Source organism: Oncorhynchus mykiss, chromosome 6, assembly GCF_013265735.2.
Source record: "Oncorhynchus mykiss isolate Arlee chromosome 6, USDA_OmykA_1.1, whole genome shotgun sequence".
Lineage (NCBI taxonomy): Eukaryota > Metazoa > Chordata > Actinopteri > Salmoniformes > Salmonidae > Oncorhynchus > Oncorhynchus mykiss.
In genome coordinates this window covers 72221251-72244465 of record NC_048570.1, presented here as the reverse complement: position 1 = coordinate 72244465, position 23215 = coordinate 72221251, and the positions used below count along the sequence as shown (strand labels likewise).

General features: G+C 41.4%; 1 protein-coding gene across 2 annotated transcripts; it reads right to left on the bottom strand.

Moving 5' to 3' along the window:
• Position 1: 1 nt before the first annotated feature.
• On the bottom strand, positions 2-23118 carry LOC110526517 (growth arrest-specific protein 2-like). 2 transcript variants are annotated; one of them, XM_036980892.1, is made up of 9 exons: positions 22755-23117; positions 16653-16881; positions 15602-15711; positions 12989-13130; positions 10104-10202; positions 9260-9323; positions 8628-9135; positions 8254-8361; positions 2-3840 (listed from the first exon to the last, which is right to left on the bottom strand). In XM_036980892.1, the coding sequence occupies exons 2-9, from the start codon at positions 16861-16863 to the stop codon at positions 3628-3630; spliced, it is 1455 nt and encodes a 484-aa protein (XP_036836787.1). In that variant the 5' UTR covers positions 16864-16881; positions 22755-23117; the 3' UTR covers positions 2-3627. The 2 variants fall into 2 exon arrangements, with proteins under 2 accessions (XP_036836787.1, XP_036836788.1); XM_036980893.1 differs by lacking the exon at positions 10104-10202 and having other exon boundaries at positions 22755-23118.
• Positions 23119-23215: the final 97 nt, after the last annotated feature.

The following is a 23215-nucleotide window of genomic DNA, read 5'->3' as shown; positions in this document are numbered from 1 at the left end:
TTGAGAAATTGCTCTTTGCTGAGAAGATGTTTTAATTGAAAACAATCACAGTAAGGTACTTGATTATTACCCAGAAATGATTTGATATTGAAATAAAAACGTCTGCATTGGACCTTTAAGGATCAGTAAATATTGTATGTTGAAGGACGGGGTTCAATGAATAAAAATGTAACCTTCTGGTAACACATTCAAACTTAGAAACAATGACAGACGGTAATTTACAGTTATAAGTGACAATACCTGCCGTCTTGGATTTGGCAGGAATTGAATGGCAGACACCAGTGTTGAACTTGCATTTAATGTATTCTGTCACAAAAACCTTTCACATAGCACAACACATTGTAGCAAGTATCAATCCATTGAGTGATTTGTTTTGTGTGAACTGCTGCAAAATGCAGGTATTTGCACAGCATAGATTCCCAAAGCTTCTGTTAAAGTGTATCATTGAATCCATGTCTTATTCAACACAACATTTTTTGTCAATATTCTTCTGTAAGTGAAAATGGGTAATGTTGAGATTTACATTGAGAGAGCAGTAGGGCTGTAAAAAGTCATACTCAATATCATGTTTACATCAGTAACACCACTGGTATGTTGTTTTTTCCTGTCTACCAATCCTTCTCTCCTCACGTTTGATGCAGGGGTGTCTGCTCTTGCACATAGCTGTTCTCTGTATTCTTCCTCAGTAGGGGAAACTAGGAATCAGCTCAGGTCTCTTGGAGACAAGACCAATAATGTGGCATCTTGTAAGCAGACAACATGATGTCCTGTTAAAGCATCATCTGCATCACTTCAGTATGAAGGATCCCTATTGAGTCGACCACTTTCCTGCTGAATGAATTGAGGGAGCTCACCATTTCTAATTTCAGTGCCACTTTTGCCCCAGGCAACAGGCAGTCATACTGGCCCATTGCAGTTTTCTGAGTCCCCTTCGCAATTCATAGAGATCAGGAGAGGTCAAAAGGCCCTCATTTGGGTAACATTTGATTAATGTACTCTGTAAGTACCCAGTTCTTGCAGGACTTGAGAGGTGTAATAATGATACAAGCACACTTGTGTATTACATAAAGGGTCTGGGATGAAACTCAGGCCATGTTGTTTTTGGCAGGTCTGGGTTCAGACAGGCTTCGGAGGCTAGCACTATACATGAATTAAGATGGAATTACAGGTAAGATGGAATTTATGTATTTTGTGAGTACAGAGTACTCAAGGAACACCGTTTTGTTACCTATATTTTAAAAAAGCACACTCATTGTAACACTTTTTCAGCAGTGTTATGAGGTGAGGTGATGAGCTATAACCTTTCCAGTGAATTAGTGTTTGACTGTAGATAAAAACATTGCCTCAAAGTGACTACAAAGTGAAACATCCCAACATTGTTACTACATGTAGCACCACCTCAGACTTGTAAAAGAGTTGTGGATATTGGTGGTGTTCTGCTGCCATTCTGAGTTCATCCACAGTCTTCTCCTCCAGTTTATATTAACACACATGTACAGCTTTTGTCCCTTAGATCTCTAAATTGGCCAATGGTATTGAATGCATGGATAATTGCTACAATAAACAATACATGTATTGCAATTGCGTTGTTTGAATCATGATAAAGGTTTTGTTGCTAATCCGGTTGATAGAGAAAAATCTGGGTAGCAGAGCAAGATTTCTGAAAAAGTGGTCAAATGGCCACGTAAAAAAGAATGAGAGAAGGGGTAAGCACAATATACAACTTGTATGCAAAAGTGACAGCAAAGTAGTTCTCTTATTGGGACTTCTAGTGTTTCATGAGGAACTGGAAAGTGTTCAGTGTGAGCAATGTGGGACACTGTACAAATGCCACAATTTCAAGTGGCACCTCTTTAAGTAGCACTGCTATGATTTTCTACACGTCATTTATACTGGTTCAATCCACGAGGATGGAGAAAGACGATTAAAAGACATTATAGTCTCGCATGAGATCATTATGTTTCATTTCTTTTAATGTATTCAAACTTGTGTCCATTTTTTAATCTAATTTATTTTACTGAAATAAAATGTAATTAATAAGTCAACTGTGTCTGTATATTTCATGTATTTTGTCATCTTATGTCACAACAGAAAAACACTGAGCTTAGGTAAACCTCTTCCCGTATACTGCCCATTTTGGCTTACATGTACACAATTTCACACTCATAGAGAGTATAATCAAATAGGCTATTATGGTTCTTGCAACCACTGCAGTAAAGTTTTGGTTGGACATGTGGCACATTTTTCAGAGGAATTACATGAATGCCATGATTTGACAATTAAAAAAAACAACCATCATCCATCTCAGTTTGTCTTTCATCAGTATGTAGCACATATTCATTCTCCAAACTTAATACAGCATTTATGAGGTTTTAAAAACAATCACATGGATGTTGCCGACATCTGTCAGTTAGTGAGCTGACACTGATTTAGTCCAAATGCTAGACTTACTTTAAGTGGACCTCAGTGGATGAATTCCCTGTAATAATATTAGGCTGCATTTAGACAGGCAGCCCAATTCTGATCTTCTTTTCCACCAATAGGTCTTTTGACCAATCACAGGTCTTTTCAAATTAGATCATCTTAATAAGGCTGATTTGATTGGTCAAAAAAAATATCCTAATTGTGCTGCATGTCTAAATTCAGCCATAGAGGCTAAGAAACCCTGGGCTAAGTGTTACTTGTACCATCTATTGCTTATGACACAGTGCCACCTAGAGGAGAGTTGTGTATTTTCTGGCTGTGTCCTCAGTCGTGTTAATTCCAGCAACAGAAAAAGTCAAGGCTGCAAGGTAATAGCTAACCATCGAACATCTGACTACAGATACATTGATAGTTCACATTTTTGCCCTTTTTCATGCCCATGTGATGTCATTACATGATATTCAATCAGAGTACATTCCAGAATATACATCAAATAATGAAAAATAAACCTTTCATAACTGATCCCTATATCGTCTTCTCTCAGGGTTCTAACAAAAATATTTTATAATACAATAAACCAATTCTTATAGAGAAATGACTGGACAGTCTTCAGATGAGCCCTCATCCAATGTAGTAAAATACAATTCTAAATGCCATTACCTCTCAGCTATACTAGCCATTCTGAATCAACTCTTTTAAAGACTACAGGATCGATTTTTACAGGTAAGATCACTTTTTCAAAAGAATCTTATTTTTTTATTTTACTAGGCAAGTCAGTTAAGAACAAATTCTTATTTACAATGACGGCCTAGAAACAATGGGTTATTAATAACTGCCTTGTTCAGGCAGAACAACAGATTTTTAGCTTGTCAGCTCAGGGATTTGATCTAGCAACTTTACGGTTACTGTCCGAACGCTCTAACACCTAGGCTACCTGCTGCCCCAAAATAACACCATACCAGGTATTTTGTTGAATTCCTTTAGATGATAAAATATACCATTCTACATACATGTGAGCCACTAAACCCAACTTCACCAAAGATAAATCTACACACACACACACACACACACCTCTGGTCACTAGGCAATAGCTTTCATTCAAATAAATCCCCAGAAAAAAACATCATATGCTCAGCATAACCAGGAAGCTTCATTGCTAGGTTGTGGTGTCAGTTATCTGTTATGGTTGAACAGATTCATGTTTTATTTCTTGGCACGGGAGTGTGCCCCCACCACCATGTAGCTGTCTGGTGACAGTGGTAAGAGGTCCTTCATGTTGGGGGACTTGCCTTTGGCCCAACAGGTCCTGACCGGGGTGACCGGTGGACTCCGGCAGGGGTCATGCTTCAGCAGGTAACATCCCAAGGTCTCCCAGCCTCCCCCGATGCGCACCATCACATGACGCTCATTCAGCATCTGCAGGAAGAACAAGATGGAGGGGATAGTCAGAAACAGCAGGTACAATAAAACCCATGACTGCTATTCCATTTGAGCAACTTAACCAATTCAACCATATCACAACAAAAGTACTTGTTTGTTGCTCAGTACCTAGCTTGGTTTTGAATCCCCCTTCACCTATGTCTGATTTCAAGTAGGCCAAGGCATAGTAACCTTGGAAAATGTTATGATCCACTCCCCAGACTGAAACTGCTCTTTGTATGACCCCCGAGAAGAAGAGAAGAGAAGATACCCTTCTAATCAAATATTGACCAGTTCCTTCTGCCTGTGTAACAGCCCTCATGAAAGTCAAATGATCTCTGATCCATAGAAGGAGACAGATTTGTCAAAATCTCATTAAGCCAAATGAAACACTGCCTCATGACGCCAGCTGAGCACATGCAGTGGACTAATCCACAGACATGCATGCACGGGCACACACGGGCACGCACGGGCACGGAGGCACGCACACAGCATTCATAAATAGTACGTTGTTGTGAAGTCACCATGTACATAGTTACACTTAGAACACCTGCGATAGCAGGCAAACACTCTGAGATAACTCTTTAAATCAAGCCCTCTGACAACATACTGCATAGACACCTTCCTCTACACATCACCCTCTGGTCTGGTACAAACCTGACGCTACCATGGCAACAGCTCTCAAATAATACAGTCGGATTGTAAGAAAATGAAAGCAGCAAAATAGAGATCGCTGTCTCTTTACAAAGCTGTAGCTCCACACAGACGTCTAGATTCCCAAGAGGCCTTGCCTGGCCAGCCGTCCTTCTGTCAACACCGGCCCACCCCCTCCTTCCTTATCGCCCATAACCCCTTCATTATGGAACCATTAAGAATGTGATAATACAAGCAGATTTACACCCCTGCTATACGCCTCCTGTTCTCCACTATGCATGCTAATGGCGAGATGGACGGTGGAGGGGTGTAAGTGAATACACACACGCACATACACAAGCACCCACGTGCACACAGACAATGCCTGGTAGTCCCATTTACCAACCAAAGAAGCCCCTGAGACGTGATCTGCCTCAGCTGTCCACCGGCAGATTAAAATGTTATCGCTGACAGCGGGGTCAAGTTTGACATAACACACGAACACAAGGGTAAGAAGGAGGGAGGGGGAGCAGGAGCAGTGGAGGGAAACACCTATGTTTTTCCCACTCATCAACCGTAGGTTAGAGCTATCCATACAAATGTGGGCTAAAATACTGTAGGCTATAAGGATTTGTATTATAGCCTACAGCAATACATTTCAAGAGCTCTATGAGGAAAATATATTTGGGTTACTGTATTTATTTAATTGCGTATGTAAACAGAACACTAGTCAACTCAGAATACTGGTCAAAATACGTTATGACTGTTATGGCTCTCAAAACTCAATATTCACATAGTAGAATTATGCAAGTAGACTTTCTCAGGAATTGTGCACACAACCCCCTGTGGCAGACATCTTCTTCTATATAATCAGATTCATTCTAACAGCCCCTGCCCCCCCACACGTGTGCCTTTACTACAGCCCATAAGCTGACTGCTGGATTCCCCTGTGTCTTCCTTCCCTGGCAGCTCTATTGATTCTCTCTCCTCCCGTTTGTTGTTGAAAGATTCATGAGAATGCTAATGGGGGAAGAGGCCTTCACCCATCATCCACTAGGGGCCATGCTTTAACCATTCCCTTCTGAGGAAAATGTATTGTGATTGCACTGGTCATTACATGAGAGATGGAGTAATTGTATTGTAGAAATTCACATATATCTCACTCTATGGGAGGATCTTGTCACATGCAAAAAGGGCAGGGCCTTTAATATAATCTAACCACCATCTCCTACTTATTCTGAAATTAAACTGCGTTTTCCTTTTAGGTGATCCCATAGAACCCATAGAACCCATAGAACTAATCCTATAGAACTTAAATGATTGCTCAAATGGAGATATGTCTTCTTTTTATAGCTATCAGACCACTGCTAAAATATAAAGCAAACCAAACAAAGCTCCTATGTGTTCTGATGGAAATAGGAAGTAATGGAAGTGAAATGATATTGTGAGAGGTTTTAATGTCTCCATTCTCTTCAGTGCCAGACACAGTTACCATTCCTGCTATAAAGCCTGGTGCTTAATTGGGCTTGGAGAAGAAAAGCCTTCCTTTCTTCAACAGCTGAGAATGCTGCATGGAGCCCTCCAGGGCTAGCATGATTGAAAAATCTCCAGTGGAGAGAGGTGGTGTCATACCAGGCCAGGCTTCAATGAGCTGTCTGATTAAATCACACCACTAATGACTTGGTTTTAGTAATCAATAGATTCTGCTCTTTAAAAAGGCAAGGAAACATCACAGGACTCATACAGACAGACAGACATACAGGGGTTATCAAGGCCTGGTTAATGGGCATCACTTCACACATTCACAGGTAACATCTTTACAGGGGAGTGAACTGTAGTGCTCTATTCATACAGAGAAGAGAAGTGTGTTTTTTAGTGATTGAGAGAAAGGACTGTGTATCCTGTAGGTAGTGCTGTACAACAGGGGTCTTCAACCTTTTCTTACCCAGGAACCTCCTCCTAGGCAACCGAAAACCCAAGGACCCCCGTCATACCTTAGGCGACATTAGAAAGAAAATGTATCTTCTTTTCTGGTGTGGATGAAAATAATAATATTTTCTGTTATTCACAATGTATTCATTCTGTTGTTGCTAGCAATATTCTTAAAAACGTTGAAATAATAAAATAAAATACACTATATTAAAAAATATACTTTGCGGACCCCCTGAGGTACATGGGCTGCAGACCCACAGTTGAATACCTCTGCTGTACAGGAATAACAGTTAGGATGGAGATGTTGGGCACACAGACAATCTAAAGTGGAAAAGGTAACGTAGCCTGGCACAAGTCCATGTTGCTGTACAGTAATAACAGTTAGGATGGAGATGTTGTGCACACAGACAATCTAAAGTGGAAAAGGTAACGTAGCCTGGCACAAGTCCATGCTTCTGTAATTAAATCTGTAATTAGCAGTTATTCTCAGGAAGCCACAGAAGACTAAAATAAGCCAAAGTGTGTTTAGGGGAGGACATCTGGAATATCAGGAAAATTACAGAGCTTCAACAGACAAGCGGTTTACATGCAACCAAACCCCAGTCATATGACCTTGGTTGCCGAGAAACACTGAAGGATGAAAGAAAGGAAAGATGCAATACCGTGACCATGAAACCGTCAGGGTACGCATATTTCTCCATTTTGTAAATGTTCGTCCTAAACATACAGCCTCACTGAACTTGGCCATAAACCAACAACATCCCTTGGCTATCCATTTTTATGACCTCCATTTTCTTTGATGTGGCGTAAGGGCATGTTTTCCCATGTTAGACATTTGACTATTACTGAGAAACAGGTGTTCCGTGAGTCTAAGGCAGCCATTATATCTAAATGGGTGGTAAAAATAAGGTGTCTGTTGCTCAGGGGGAAAAAATAGGAATGCAGTTGTAACTCAGCGTGTCAGCTTACTGACAAAGACAGCTAAATCACACACTGTTATTGAGTAACACATTCTAAGCCAATGGATTTCAATAACATTAACTGAGCATTAAAACGGTCTTCTGTTGGTGACCAATTGTCCCCAAAAGATGAGAAACAACCTACGGTTTGGTCTGTCAGCTCAGTGTGGACAGCAGACAGACGATGCTACAGTGTCAGTCAAGGCCATATAGGGAAAGCTTCCACTGAGGAAGCAATTGATGCATTTCTGGTTCGTTGAACCCATAGAGTGCGACCCCATCCAATTGTTGATAAATTAACTATGGAATTGAATAGTCCATTTCAGAATATGTTAGATATGGAGCAACTAAAGGCAAAATGCACATTTTACTCAATCAAGTATAAATGTTAATTTGACATTATAGCTAAGATTTCACTTTTTGTTAAACAAAATAATTTACAATAATTTATTTGTAAGACATTCAATACACATTAGGACAAATCAAGTATTACAAACCTGGGCATGTTTTAATAATACTTTTTCACCATTAGAACTCAGTCTACTGTTGCCAAGCAACCCTGTATCCCATGGGGCTTTGCCTGGAACAAGTCCTTCTCTACAGATTTCCACTTATTGCAGCAAACACGCCCTCATTGCTCAATATTCTGAATATATGTCAATCAACATTCTTAAATATCACTTGATTAAAAAACAACTACATAAGAAAATGCAAAGAATGTAATATGTTGGTATTAAGTCAATACCAACAAATTAAATGCCTTATATTTCCTCATGTGGTTGTTGTATAGAACAATATAAATATAATCTACTTCCATGGTTTCACGCAACTGCCTGAAGTTTATTAACCCCTTACAATTAGGGTGAAGGAAGGGGTTTTAACATACTCGTACGTAGAGGATCTTCTCCCCGACACGGTAGCATCCTTTAGGATGCTTCTCCACAGGGAACTTAGTGGGGCAGCTGCATGGCGTGTCCCTGATAATGTTTCTCACCTGAAACACAAAACATCTCTCAGATAAAGCAAGCAAAGACATAACCTCCTTCTTCCCGTAGGCTATACCTACCAGCATTATCACCGCTAAGAATGTTTGCTAAACAATTGGAGAGGAAGTCTGGTGTGCTAGACTAGGTCAATACTTAAGATCTTTCCTACGATACAGTCAGTGGGGCAAGATGACACTGATTAGCTTCTGTACTTCTCATTATATTGATGGGTAATTCATGGTTACTTTAGGCCTATTTGAGAGGAGGTACTTACAATGTCATCCAACAAGTCGCATGTGCTTGGAGTCTTCTTAGCAGATGATTTGCTTGGACGACGCGCCTTGGGCTTAGGTGAGGGGGAGGGTGAGGGTTGGGATGGAGGTGACGGCAGTGGTGGAGGATGTGGAGATGGGGAGACAGGGGTCTCTGTAAGGCTCAGGGCTGAGATAGGATCTGTGGTTGGTGTTGTGGGAGGGGTCTGAGTGGAGGTTGTGACAGTGATAACAGATGAGGTTTGAGTGGAAGTTGTGCTAGTGGTGGTTGACGAGGATGAGATGGAAGTTGCAGGTGTAGGGTCTATTGGGGCTGGGGAAGGGGGTGTGCTTGGACTGGGAGGTGGGGATACAGAAGCAGGGGGTGTAGGAGCACGGAGCAGCGGTAAGATTAAGGGAAGAGCTGTGGGTGAGGGGAAGGCCAGAGGTGACGATGGGGTGAGAGACCCTCCCTCCTCCCTCTCCATCTCTCTCTCCAGCTTCACCAACCCTGGGGGCTCCACACCATACCTGAGAGTGAGTCAGTGAGACACCATGACTGTTAGACGGTTGGTAAAGAAAGATTCCGTGAACAGGGAAAAGCGCAGTTGTGCAAGTCTGAGTGAATGATGTACACAGAGTCATGACAACTCACCTGGCTGCAATCCTTCCCAGCTCCATAAGACAGAGACACACCTCCCGAGGCTGTTTGTGGAGCACTGCCCATAAAGCACACACAACTTATGTCATGGCTAAACAAATACTGTCATATTAATGTATTATCTTTATGTATAAAGCCTGATGACATGAACAGCAGCTACATGTGTAAATGTAAACATGAATGTCCATGACAAACCACACAGACTGTCAGAATGTCAGGACCTTCATCCTGCACCATGCTATTTGAATATGAGGATTCACACAGACAAAATTGAATAAAGATCAAACCAATGTGTTTACATTTCAAGAACCCCACACACATGCTACCCATTAACAATGAGTATCATTCAGCTGCCAAAAGAGATGCTTGCAAAGATATAACAGGACATTCTCTATGAGGAAAATGAAAACAAAAGCAGCACTTTGAATACGGGTGAATATCAGTGAGGACTCAGGAGGGGTTATGCCTTTCTCCAGCCCAGCTATCCTTTAAGCTGAACTCAAATCCCTGCAGGCACCAGAAACGTGTCTAAAGAAAACGTGGGCATGCAGGCTTAACACAGCACGCTCAATGCCTGTAATCATCCGTAGTCTTCAAAGTCAGGCTCTCCAAAGTGATTAAAATACTTATCAAAACATATCTTGTTCTAAACATGTAATTTCATTTCACAGGGACAGAAGGTGTGGTTTTGTTTTGGAGGGAAAGGAATCATGGATATACTGTGTAGTGAAATTAACTTCTCTCAGTAGCCTAACATGAAAATTAAGCACCACCAAAACACAAACAATTGGGAAAAGTTATGGTATTAGAGTTCAAATGTGAAACACGTTGGACACACCTCCCGACTGTGTCCATAGGTAACCTTTGATCTTTGAAATTGGCAATGAAGTTCCTTTGCTCTTTGCTCTGGTCATTGCTCTATTCTGCAAATCCATCACTACACCAGAGATCAGAGATGCAGCAGGGAAGAGGGAGGAGAGAAAGCAGGAATAGAGTAGAGCAGACATAATGCCACAAATACACAGTCTACACTTACATGTAGTTGTACATTGAAGTACAACAATTTAAGCAATTAGGTACGTATGAAAATATACAGTGTGAATGACTTTAAAATTCCTGTGTCAAACATAAAAATTGAAAAATACAGTAGTCATCATGTACCTGTTCTATCATTCTGAGAGAAAATTCACCAACAAGCCAGTTTAGTCAGACTAGGGGGCAAACTGACGCGTATGGTAGTTAAACCTACACATTAACTCTCTCAGTGTCATGCATGCCCATGCAGGAACATGCCCAGGTGAATAGGTATACCGCACACACAGTTAACATCACTAAATGGGGTCAACATGCTATAACTAGTCTCCCATGTTCCGCAGTACTGAAGGCATCGAACAGAAACAGAGGTGAATGAGTGATACATGATCCTAAGACAAGACAATCCAAGTCACAGAAGAAAATATATCATCCCTATTTTCAAGGTACAGAGTCAGGTAGCACTGTGAGCTGACCTGCTTTCCAGCTCCACCTAAACATCTGTCTCTTTCATTCTCTTTAAACCATCTCATCCACTCGCTAAATCCTCTACAGCTAGTGAGGAAGCATGGCTGGCGTTCTCATAGTGACAGTCACAGATAAAAGCTAGAGAGTCAGTGGGGGACAAAGACAGGTGACACTAGAATGTTTTCCCAGTCGGGCCATGCTTCTACAGAACAGAGAAGAGGACTGAACGGGAAACAGCACCTCCCATGGTCTGATGAGAGGGTATGATAGAGTATTTATACAGTTGAAGTCAGAAGTTTGCATACACTGAGGTTGGAGTCATTAAAACTAGTTTTTCAACCACTCCACAAATTTCTTGTTAACAAACTATAGTTTTGGCAAGTTGGTTAGGACATCTACTTTGTGCTTGACACAAGTAACTTTTCCAACAATTGTTTACAGACAGATTATTTCACTATCACAATTCCAGTGGGTCAGAATTTTACATACACTAAGTTGACTCTGCCTTTAAAGAGCTTGGAAAATTTCAGAAAGAGATGTCATGGCTTCAGAAGCTTCTGATAGGCTATTTGACATCATTGGAGTCAATTGGAGGTGTACCTGTGGATGTATTTAAAGGCCTGCCTTCAAACTCAGTGCCTCTTTGCTTGACATGGGGAAATCAAAAGAAAGCAGCCAAGACCTCAGAAAAATAATTGTAGACCTCCACAAGTCTGGTTGACCCTTGGGAGCAATTTCCAAACACCTGAAGGTACCACGTTCATCTGTACAAACAATAGTACGCAAGTATAAACACCATGGGACCACACAGCCGTCATACCGCTCAGGAAGGGGACGCCTTCTGTCTCCTAGAGATGAACGTGCTTTGGTGTGAAAGGTGCAAATCAATCCCAGAACAACCGAAAAGGACCTTGTGAAGATGCTGGAGGAAATAAGTACAAAAGTATCTATATCCACAGTAAAACAAGTCCCATATCGACATAAACTGAAAGGCCGCTCAGCAAGGAAGAAGCCACTGCTCCAAAACCGCCATAAAAAAGCCAGACTACGGTTTGCAACTGCACATGGGGTCAAAGATCAAACTTTTTGGAGAAATGTCCTCTGGTCTGATGAAACAAAATAGAACTGTTTGGCCATAATGACCATCATTATGTTTGGAGGAAAAAGGGGGATGCTTGCAAGCCCAAAGGTGGGGGGGGGAGCAGCATCATGTAGTGGGGGTGCTTTGCTGCAGGAGGGACTGGTGCACTTCACAAAATAGATGGCATCATGCGGGTGGAAAATTAGGGGGATATATTGAAGCAACATCTCAAGACATCAGTTAAAGCTTGGTTGCAAATGGGTCTTCCAAATGGACAATGACCCCAAGCATACTTCCAAAGTTGTCGCAAATGGCTTAAGGACAAGAAAGTCAAGGTATTGGAGTGGCCATCACAAAGCCCTGACCTCATCCTATACAAAATTTGTGGGCAGAACTGAAAAAGCGTGTGTGAGCAAGGTGGCCTCCAAACCTTACTCAGTTACATCAGCTCTGTCAGGAGGAATGGGCCAAAATTCACTCAACTTATTGTGGGAAGCTTGTGGAAGGCTACCCGAAACGTTTGACCCAAGTTAAACATTTTAAAGGCAATGCTACCAAATGCTAATTGAATGTCTGTAAACTTCTGACCCAATGGGAATGTAATGAGGGAAATAAAAGCTGAAATAAATCATTCTCTCTGCTATTATTCTGACATTTCTTAAAATAAAGTGGTGATCCTAACTGACCTAAGACTGGGAATTTTTACTAGGATTACATTTCAGAAATGTTGAAAACTGAGTTTAAATGTATTTGGCTAAGGTGTACGTAAACTTGAACTGTATATACTGTATATGGATGAGAGTAGAGATGGGATGGGCGTCGGGAACGTTTTAAAACCAGACATCTTGTGAAGTGTATGAGGACTGTTTCTCAATAAGATTATCTCTGCTAAGTCTCTGGACGTTGCACATCTTGAGCACAGATTTACAACAGATTAGAATCGGCAGAAGTGTGTTAATGATCTAACTGTAGGGTCTGTTGCCAATTAGCCACACCATTTCAGTGTTCATGAGTTAATCTGGTTGACTCTGACAGAGATTTACAGATTCTCTCTTAGACAACTTGATGGATATTGGCTGTTTAAGGACAGATTTGTGTCCTGTCAATGCCAGACAGAAATGAACAAGCAAGTAGGCACTCACCCAAACCTTCAGACTCAAACAGGTAGGTCTCATCCACACCAATCTTCCGACACCAGTAGAGGAAGTTGGCAGCGTTGTCCCGGGCAAAGAAAGAGCCAGAAGCAGCATCAGCTCGCCAATTAATCCCCCTGCGGACGAAGGGCTGGGGAAAATACACAGGGACAATCACCAAGTCAATGTACTCTAATTCAGCTCAATACAGGGAGTATACCAAACATTAAGGACACCTTCCTACTTTTGAGTTGCCCCCCTTTGCACTCAGAACAGCGTCAATTTGTCAGGACATGAACTCTACAATGTGTTGAAAGCGTTCCACAGGGATGCTGGCCCATGTTGACTACAATGTTTCCCACAGTTGTGTAAAGGTGTCTTAATGTCCATAGGCTGGTGGACCATTCTTGATAGACACATGAAACTGTTGAGCATGAAAAACCCAGCAGCATTGCAGTTCTTGACACAAACCGGTGCGCCTGGCACCTACTACCATACCCCCAAAGGCACTTACATTTGGGCCTCCCGGGTGGCGCAGTGGTTAACGGCGCTGTACTGCAGCGCCAGCTGTGCTATCAGAGCGCGCCAAGGCTCTGTCGTAACCGGCCGCGACCGGGAGGTCCGTGGGGCGACGCACAATTGGCCTAGCGTCGTCCGGGTTAGGGAGGGCTTGGTCGGTAGGGATGTCCTTGTCTCATCGCGCACCTGCGACTCCTGTGGCGGGCCGGGCGCAGTGCGTGCTAACCAAGGTTGCCAGGTGCACGGTGTAGCCTCCGACACATTGGTGCGGCTGGCTTCCGGGTTGGATGCGCGCTGTGTTAAGAAGGCGGCTGGTTGGGTTGTGTATCGGAGGACGCATGACTTTCAACCTTCGTCTCTCCCGAGCCCGTACGGGAGTTGTTGCGATGAGACAAGATAGTAGCTACTACAACAATTGGATACCACAAAATCGGGGAGAAAAAGGGGTAAAAAAAATATTTTTAAAAAGGCACTTACATTTTTTGTCTTGCCCATTCACTCTCTGAATGGCACATACACACAATCCATGTCTCAGTTGTTTCAAGGTTTAAAAATCCTTCTTTATCCTGTCTCATCACCTTCATCTACACTAATTGAAGTGGATTTAACAAGTGACATTAATAAGGGATCATAGCTTTCACCTGGATTCACCTGGTCAGTCTGAGTCATGGAAAGAGCAGCTGTTCTTAATGTTTTTTTTATACTCAGTGTATAACATGGTATAATTAGTGCATTATAATTATTAATAACAGCTAATTTGGGGTCAATCCCACTACATTATCCTCTTAGCATCAATTATGTTCTTAAAGGCCCAGTGCAGCCATTTTTAGATCAATATCAAACAAAAAAACATTTCTCAATCAAGAATTTTGCTAGGACTGTCTGGGAGTGGTCTGAATGGGGAGGGGCAAACTGAAAACTAACTGTTAATGCCAGGGAGGTTTGGAAATCTCTATGTTATTGCTCTATTAACTAATTAACTAAACTCCATCCCACCAAAACAGGCTGACATTTCAGGCGGTCTTTTAAAACAGCTCTTACACTAAAATGGCATTATCATAATTTTCACAATTTCACAGTATTATTCCAATCTCATAGTGTGGAAATATATATATATATATATAAACACAAGAAAATCACGTTTTTGACTGCATTGGGCCTTTAACTAATTAACCGCCTGGTGATGTCACCCATGCAAAACCTGCTGATTACAAGGTCCTGTGTAGAATGTATTTTCAACCAGCAACTATCAGGAAATACACTGATCAAATGTTTCACTTTTTTACATTGATAGTTTTATCAGCTGAAAACAGTAAAACAGTAAAACATCATTTTGACAGCACTGGGCCTTTAATTAAATTCCCTCCAAATGTCTAGTCAGATGTGAACCATAGAAAGTAACTCCAACAGCCAGCACTTGGGAAGATTCTGTGTAAGATTATAAACAATATTGAGTTATTTTTTTATAAATTTAGGAAACAGTTACTAGTAAACACAATTCAAGAATGACAATGAAGCGTTGCATTATGCAGTTCTCAGTCAGTATCAGTATCAGCAGCAGCAGAGAAGGGGTGAGGAGAACCACAGATGGTGACTTCAAAACCAGAGACTCTCAGTGAAATGTCCTTTACTGTCTACTTTCAAGTGATGGCTAGGTTTCATCATAATACAAAAATACACCAAATGTACACCAGAGATGGCTCAATTTGCAGAGTGTCTTAGACTACCATTCCAGCGTTTATTTGCTATATTGTAATTACTTTGCCACCTTGGCCTATTTATTGCCTTACCTCTCTTATCCGACCTCATTTGCACATGCTGTATATAGATTTTCCTACTGTATTATTGACTGTATGTTTGTTTTACTCCATGTGTATCTCTGTGTTGTTGTATGTGTCAAACTGCTTTACTTTAGCTTGGCCAGGTCGCAGTTGCAAATGAGAACTTGTTCTCAACTAGCCTACCTGAAATAAATGTTTTAAAAAGACTGAGCCACTGAAATATAGACATCTGTATGGCATAAGTAAGTTGATGAAAGATTGATATTCTTAATTGGGATCATGTAATGAATGCTGTCTATGGTCATGTATGTTTGTATGTTACCTTGCCATTGCTGCATTGGATCATCCTTTCCTGTAGCTCCTCGGCCAGCTGGCACAGCAGAACCCCATTATCCAGCCTGTCCATCAGGCTGTCAGCCGTGACCCCAGAGTCTGTGGTGAGAAACGTCAGTCACCAACACCATGCTAAACAGGCCACAGAAAGGGGAGCCCATTTCACATCAAATACTTGTCTTATATCACTGTGTGCTTTACATCTAATAATAATGTTTTATTTACTTATACCCTGTTTACATTTTTGTATCTGTACATGATAAGTGACTTTATAGTGACTACATACTTATCATGTAGGGCGTTATATGTCATTACACAGGTGTTTTTGTCCTGAGGTTACTACTCACTGTGATGACAGAGATGTACTATACTGCTCTGGCATTATTTGTGAATAATGATAAGGGTGTTGATCTGGAGTAATGCACTTGCCATATTAAACTGAAGAATTTGCCTTATTAATGGGACCTTATTATTAACGACATCATTCTCATGCAAACTTCCTGGTTGTAGACCTAGAAAATACTTATGCGTGGCTTGCATTGTTGCAAGTCGATCCCTATGTGTGAGTGATGGATATTATCTAGTCGTCTCCCCGACCCAGACACACACAGGCTGTGACATGTTCAGCTCCTTCCTGACTTCCTTCCAACAATATTGTTCCCTTGGAATCTTAACAGGGTTCCTTTCAGTGACCAGACATGCAGGGGTATTTCAAAGATTTAGGTTCATGTATGCCTTTTAGGTTCAGAACACCAACCAATAGCAAGGTCCCCCTTATCCAATATAAAAAGTATGATCCAGTTTCATGTCCTCACATAACCTGTATGTCATTGGGTGACATTTGTATTGATGTTCAGAAACTAAAAAAATAGGCCTATGTTGCACAAGAATCTAGCGAAACCAATGCATCACATTATCTTAGTCATAGTTTAGACACATTCCTTGTTAAAAGTGTTTTAAAAGACCCAAACCCCAAGATGGTTACAAGTTTGTTGCAGGTGCTTTGTAACAACATAAAAATCATGTGAAGGTCACACTACCTAGAAATATGTTGAGCCAGAGAGCCAGGTCTTCTCTCATGGGCAGCAGGCTGGCCTCGTGGCGGCTGGGGAGCCATTTGGTGTACTGCTGTGGGCTCTCCAGACCAGGCCCATCGTGGTGCTGTTTGGGACTGAGGAGGCAACATATTCCGAGCCCAGTGAGATGTATTGGACTGTATTGGTCGTCCTCTGTTTCCGCTGGACTGTTCATGGTTCCCTCCTCTTTTGCCTGCAGGACAGGAGGAAAATAAACTGTTAATGTTGTATTTAATTCATATTTAAAATATTTTGTGTTGTCACTTTTCTAGATTTGCAACATTTGAATATGTCACATCAAAGGAGGGAGTTGGAGAGCTTATTTGTGGTGCGGCATTTCTATCTGTAAATCAGCTCTTTGTCAGAGGGGCGTCGACCTGTCTGTCAGCCTCTGGTGTTTCAATATTTTCTGTACATTTCAGGACAGCCATTCTGTGTAAAGTTTTAATAGCCTACTACAGCAAGAGTTCAACCCAACTCAAACAAGCTCTAGCCTCTCGTTCAGTTGACAGTAAATCGAATGGTGTGGAACACTCTCATTGACCCTAACCAGGCCTAGGAGCACTCCACACCTTCCTGGCAGGGGCCAGGACAGGGGCATACAGCTGAGACAGGAGCCAGGAGCCAAGTGTGGGCCAGGTCGGGAGGGGGGCCTATGAGAGTGATCAACAGAGCACAGTAGGAGGACTGTCCACCAGACTCCCACATGAGCGGAAAGGTTTGGAGTTGGTGGAGGTCCGTCCGGGCAGGAGAAGGTTTTGGCACAGGTAAAACTCGTAATGGTCTTCAGTGTGGAAAACAAAAGCATGGATGATACACATACAGACAACATACTAACCCACACAAACATACAAAATACATGTACTGACACAATAGATCACACACAGAGCCCACATACACACATATCTTCCCACAAACATGAACACACACGCACCAACCTTTTGTCATAACTGTTAGTGTAACTGATGTCAGGGAAGGATTTAATAGACAAACATCTAAAGCCAAGAGCCAATCCCCTGGCACTATTCTATGCCTCATTTCTCCTCTTTCCAGACAAGTATTCATCATAAAGGCCAACCCCATGCAGAAACATGCTTTGACTTCCCGTAATCCCCACAGTTAATCTGCAGGGGTAAGAAAACAACACATGCACCGGTGTTGCAGTGAAAGACAGAAGAAAACATACTGGTCAACTTCAACAAACTCTAGAGTGGAGTGTTACCATAAGATGCCTAGATTCTGTGGTATGTACATCTTAACGTCAGATGTGTCGTTCATTTCAATTGCCAAGAAAAGGTGAGTTCTGTTTAAAGTCACAGACTATTGGAAGGTTAAACATACTGTCACGTTCTGACCTTTATTTCCTTTGTTTTGTATTTATTTAGTATGGTCAGGGCGTGAGTTGGGTGGGCAGTCTATGTTTGTTTTTCTATGATTTGGGTATTTCTATGTTTCGGCCTAGTAGGGTTCTCAATCAGAGGCAGGTGTCATTAGTTGTCTCTGATTGAGAATCATACTTAGGTAGCCTGGGTTTCACTGTGTGTTTGTGGGTGATTGTTCCTGTCTTTGTGTTTGCACCAGATAGGGCTGTTTTGAGTTCTCACGTTTCTTGTTTTCGTCAGTTTATTCATGTATAGTGTCTTCATTAAAATACAATGAATAACCACCACGCTACGTTTTGGTCCGCCTCTACTTCACAACAAGAGAACCGTTACACATACTGACTGCTGACAGGGATGTAACCCCCACAGAAGCCATCAGTCTAACTGTACTGAAAATTGATAGGGTACACATGTACAAACAGTATAATTTCAAGGTAATGTCCTATTGTCTTCAAATATTGACAAAGGAGCTGTCATGTTGTCACATAGGCACCCACATGAAAAAATACTAGTTTACTATAGAATTCTATAATTAACTGTAGTATACTGTAGAATACTATACTACACACTGTAGTATCCCTCGATCATGTGTAGTACTTACTATAGAATTTTGTAGTAAACTATAGAATACTATAGTAAATACTACAGTATTTAATTTGCATATACCCTGCCCATTCCCTTCCCTATATCACAATTTGTGCCAACCATAATTGAGAAACATACATGAAAAGTATAGACCATATACTGTATTCCCTACAAGTTATAGAAAAGAGCAGAAGTGCTGAACTATCCGTTCAGTATTTCTCTAGTAGGTTTCCTAAAAGGAGAAAGCTTCCACTTTGATGTCAAAGATAATAAAACAAACACACTGTAGTAAATACTACGGTAATGTCCTCAAAAACATCACAGTAAATACTACAGTATACTACAGTCCTCAAAAACACTACAGTAAATACTACTGTATACCGTACTACAGTCCCCAAAAACACTACAGTAAATAATACAGTATACCGTACTACAGTCCCCAAAAACACTAAAGTAAATAATACAGTACACTTCAATCTGCAAAAACACTACAGTAATTACAATAGTACATATTACAGTTCTCTTTTACTGCAGTATTTATGCAGTGCCTTCGGAAATTATTCAGACCCCTTGACTTTTTCCACATTTTGTTAAGTTACAGCCTTATTTTAAAATTGATTAAATAATTTTTTCCCCACATCAATCTACACACAATACTCCATAATGACAATACATATACATAAACATATACATATACATATACATAAATAACAACAGAAATACCTTATATACGTAAGTATTCAGACCCTTTGCAATGAGACTCGAAATTGAGCTCAGGTGCTCAGGTGCTCAGGTGCACTGTTTCAATTGATCACCCTTCAACTTGATTAGAGTCCACCTGTGGTAAATTAAATTGATTGGACATGATTTGTAAAGGCATACAACTGTCTACATAAGGTTTCAAAATTGACAGTGTATGTCAGAGCTAAAACCAAGCCATGAGTTCGAAGGAATTGTCCGTAGAGCTCCAAGACAGGATTGTGTTGACGCACAGATCTGGGGAAGGGTACCAAAAAATGTCTACAGCATTGAAGGTCCTTTATTGGTAGAGGGGCCAGACGGAAGCCACTCCTCAGTAAAAGGCACATGACAGCCAGCTTGGAGTTTGCCAAAAGGCACCTAAAGGACTTTCAGACCATGGGAAAAAAAATTCTCTGGTCTGATGAAACCAAGACTCTTTGGCCTGAATTCCAAGCGTCGCATCTGAAGAAAACCTGGCACCATCCCTACGGTGAAGGATGGTGGTGGCGGCATAATGCTGTGGGGATGTTTTTCAGTGGCAGGGACTTGAAGACTAGTCAGGATTGAGGGAAAGATAAATGGAGCAAAGTACAGAGAGATCCTTGATGAAATCCTGCTCCAGAGCGCTCATGACCTCAGACTGGGGCGAAGGTTCACCATCCAACAGGACAACGACCGCTAACAGCCAAGACAATGCAGGGATGGCTTCGGGACAAATCTCTGAATGTCCTTGAGTAGCCCAGCCAGAGCCCGGACTTGAAATCGATCAAACATCTCTGGAGAGACCTGAAAATAGCTGTGCAGCGTGGCTCCCCATCCAACCTGATAGAGCTTGAGAGGATCTGCAGTGAAGAATGGGAGAAACTCCCTAAATACAGGTGTGCCAAGCTTGTAGCATCATACCCAACAAGACTCGAGGCTGTAATCGCTGCCAAAGGTGCTTCAACAAAGTACTGAGTAAAGGGTATTATTTGCAAACATTTCTAAAAAAAACATTTTTGGTTTGTCATTATTCGGTATTGTGTGTAGATTAATGAGAGGGGGAAACTATTTAATCAATTTTAGGCTGTAATGTAACAAAATGTGGAAAAAGTCAAGGGGTCTGAATACTTTCTGAATGTACTGTACCATAGTTAACTGTAAATACAGCAGCATACACTACAACAAATACTACAGTAAAGTCTGCCAAAACACTACAGTCAATACTACAGTATTTATACCATAGTAGGCTGTAGTATTTTTTCAGGTGGGCAGGAAAGCCTACATAGTTTGCGCAACACAAGCCCCAGTTTAAGGGAGACACCTAGGAGACCTGGGAGCTGTGTGGAATCCAGGCAGGTAGGAAGGGGGAGGGATGGCTAGATGGCGCAGCAAGCACACAACCTATAGCAATAGTAGTAAGTCAATGTACCAACAAAGCCCTCAACCATGGACAGATCAGATTGATGATCTTGTAGACTCACGGTCCCTCTTTGTTCGTCATAGTGACTTTAGTAGGGTGGCTTTATAAATTCAAATGTAGGTGAGTAGATGGAGGCCTGTCTGCCATGTATGTGGCTGTTTTTCAGGCTGACCGGCCCGGGGCTGGGAGCCTCACGCTCTAACAGAACACACAGGTGCCACATTCACACCTCTACTACAGGACAATCCAGGGCTGCGGAAAGAGTGCAAAGGTCCCTGACCTACCTTTTTAGACACAAGGGATCTTTATACTCAAGGCCGAAAATACATGTACACCCACACACACCTGCACATGTACACAGACACCAAAACATGCAACCATACAGTACACAAGTATACACAGACGCACACAAGCCCATACCTGCATTGATATTATGTTGGTCTCCACTACCTCATTTACCTAGACCTACAAGATTTCCTTCAGTGACATTTTGGAGCATGTTACTGTGCTGCTTATTCATTGACTGTGTCTTAATGGGAGGGAACAACCTCACAGGGCAGCAAACTACCCATTAGGGGGAAAAAAGTTTAGAATTCTTCTGGTAATATCAAATTTAAGAATGTGTGTAGTATGTTCCTGTAATGCAAAAGCGGGCCATTCAAATTGAAATTGACAAGACTGATTGATGGTCTTGTTCCCTTTCCCTGAGCTGGCCCTAACCTGGGCTCTGTCATTGGGATGGGTCGGACGGCTCTGATGCTGTCTCACATCTGGCACCGGTAAACAAGTGTCCTTTCAACAGGCTGAGAGAATGTTATCATCTTGAAATTATAGTACCTCCTTTCAAGCTTCAAGAGTTTGAGCAGAAAAGACCTCAAACTGACAACGGCTTGTCCTGACACAAATTAATTGCCAACAGCAGTGTTTGTCACTGTGTTGTGGTACGTACTTAGAGCCCCTTTACTACTGTCAAGTGGAACTAATTGACCACCAAACAGCCAGCAGGCTTTTTGTGGCAACTATGAACACATATCTATGTCCAACAGCATTGCTGGAAGCTACACCATTCTGAAACAGCATTTGAACAGAGATCTGGTGTCCCCAATTATCGAGTCTCAGATCAAAACAGCTTAACTGGGGTAATGCGACCCTACTGAACACAGATATTCAAAGGGTTGGTTGGAGGGTAGGTAGGCTACATCTTGCTGGGCTCCAGGCCCGTTACATGGCTCTGTCTCAACTGATTCCAGACTAAATAAACCCCAGACCGACATATAGTATTGTAAGGTCAATTGCCCATTGCTGTTTATACACCTTGAACAATGGGGCTTTACTCTAGAATTCCACTGGAACATTTCTTTTTACTAGGCCACTAAAATCAAACAGAAAAAAAAAGGAATTTTAGCATGGATGGTTCTAAGGAGACATTTATAAAATAAACAGTGACCACAGCACAAGCTGTTCATTGAGTACAATTTTAGGCACATTCATACTTATTAAGTTAAAAAAATGTATACAATTTTTTTATATATGAAAATATGATATTTTTTTTATATATATTCAGGTTCAAAATGAATATTAAGGTTTGGCAAATGCAGCTGTCGGGTTAGCATCTATTAGTTAGGATGTATCACATACAGCTTGAAATCGTCATTATTTCACTGATATTTCAATGATAAACTAATGCATTTTGTAAAATACATACATTTTATCTATAGCTTCCCTTTTTAGATACCAACTCACAAAGTCAATAACTGTTTTTTCTAGTAGGCCTAGTGGTGAGTAGTAGAAAATACAATTAGTGGAGATAGTGGTCAAACTAAACAAAAACACAGGCTATTTATTAATCATGTACAGCCATCACCATCCTCATCAATGACCTTCATTATGAAAAATTCATAATATCTTTAATCAACTTTCTGCATATGAATAATACAGTATAAAGGAAATACTTACAGAGTCAATGAGTAAGTAAAACTGTTCAATAAATTCCCCCAGTAAAAATCAACAAAGAGACTGTGTGTGTCGGCACAGCAGCACCAAACATCACTTACAGGTTATCTTCTCAGGTCCGCTAAATGGAAAATGTGCAATAAGAACGTAGGCTACCTCCACTTCTCAATGAAACACCCCTCTGCGCCTTGTGAAAGCTGCTGGTGTCATCTTACAAGCTGTAGGTGTTACCACTGTCAACGACGTTGTGACAAGAGAAAAGGCAGACTTGTATTAGTCACAGCGCAAGTTCCTATCATTTTGTATCTGGATTCCACTATAAATAATGTAGAACTCTTAGTCATCGCTAATGTTACCCTGTCTCGTGGTGAGTACTGGACATTCTTGCTTTGTGCACTCAGCACCACTGTTTTGTCAGTCCTCCACCAGCAAGTTTCCCGCGGAGACTTTAATCATCTCCATCT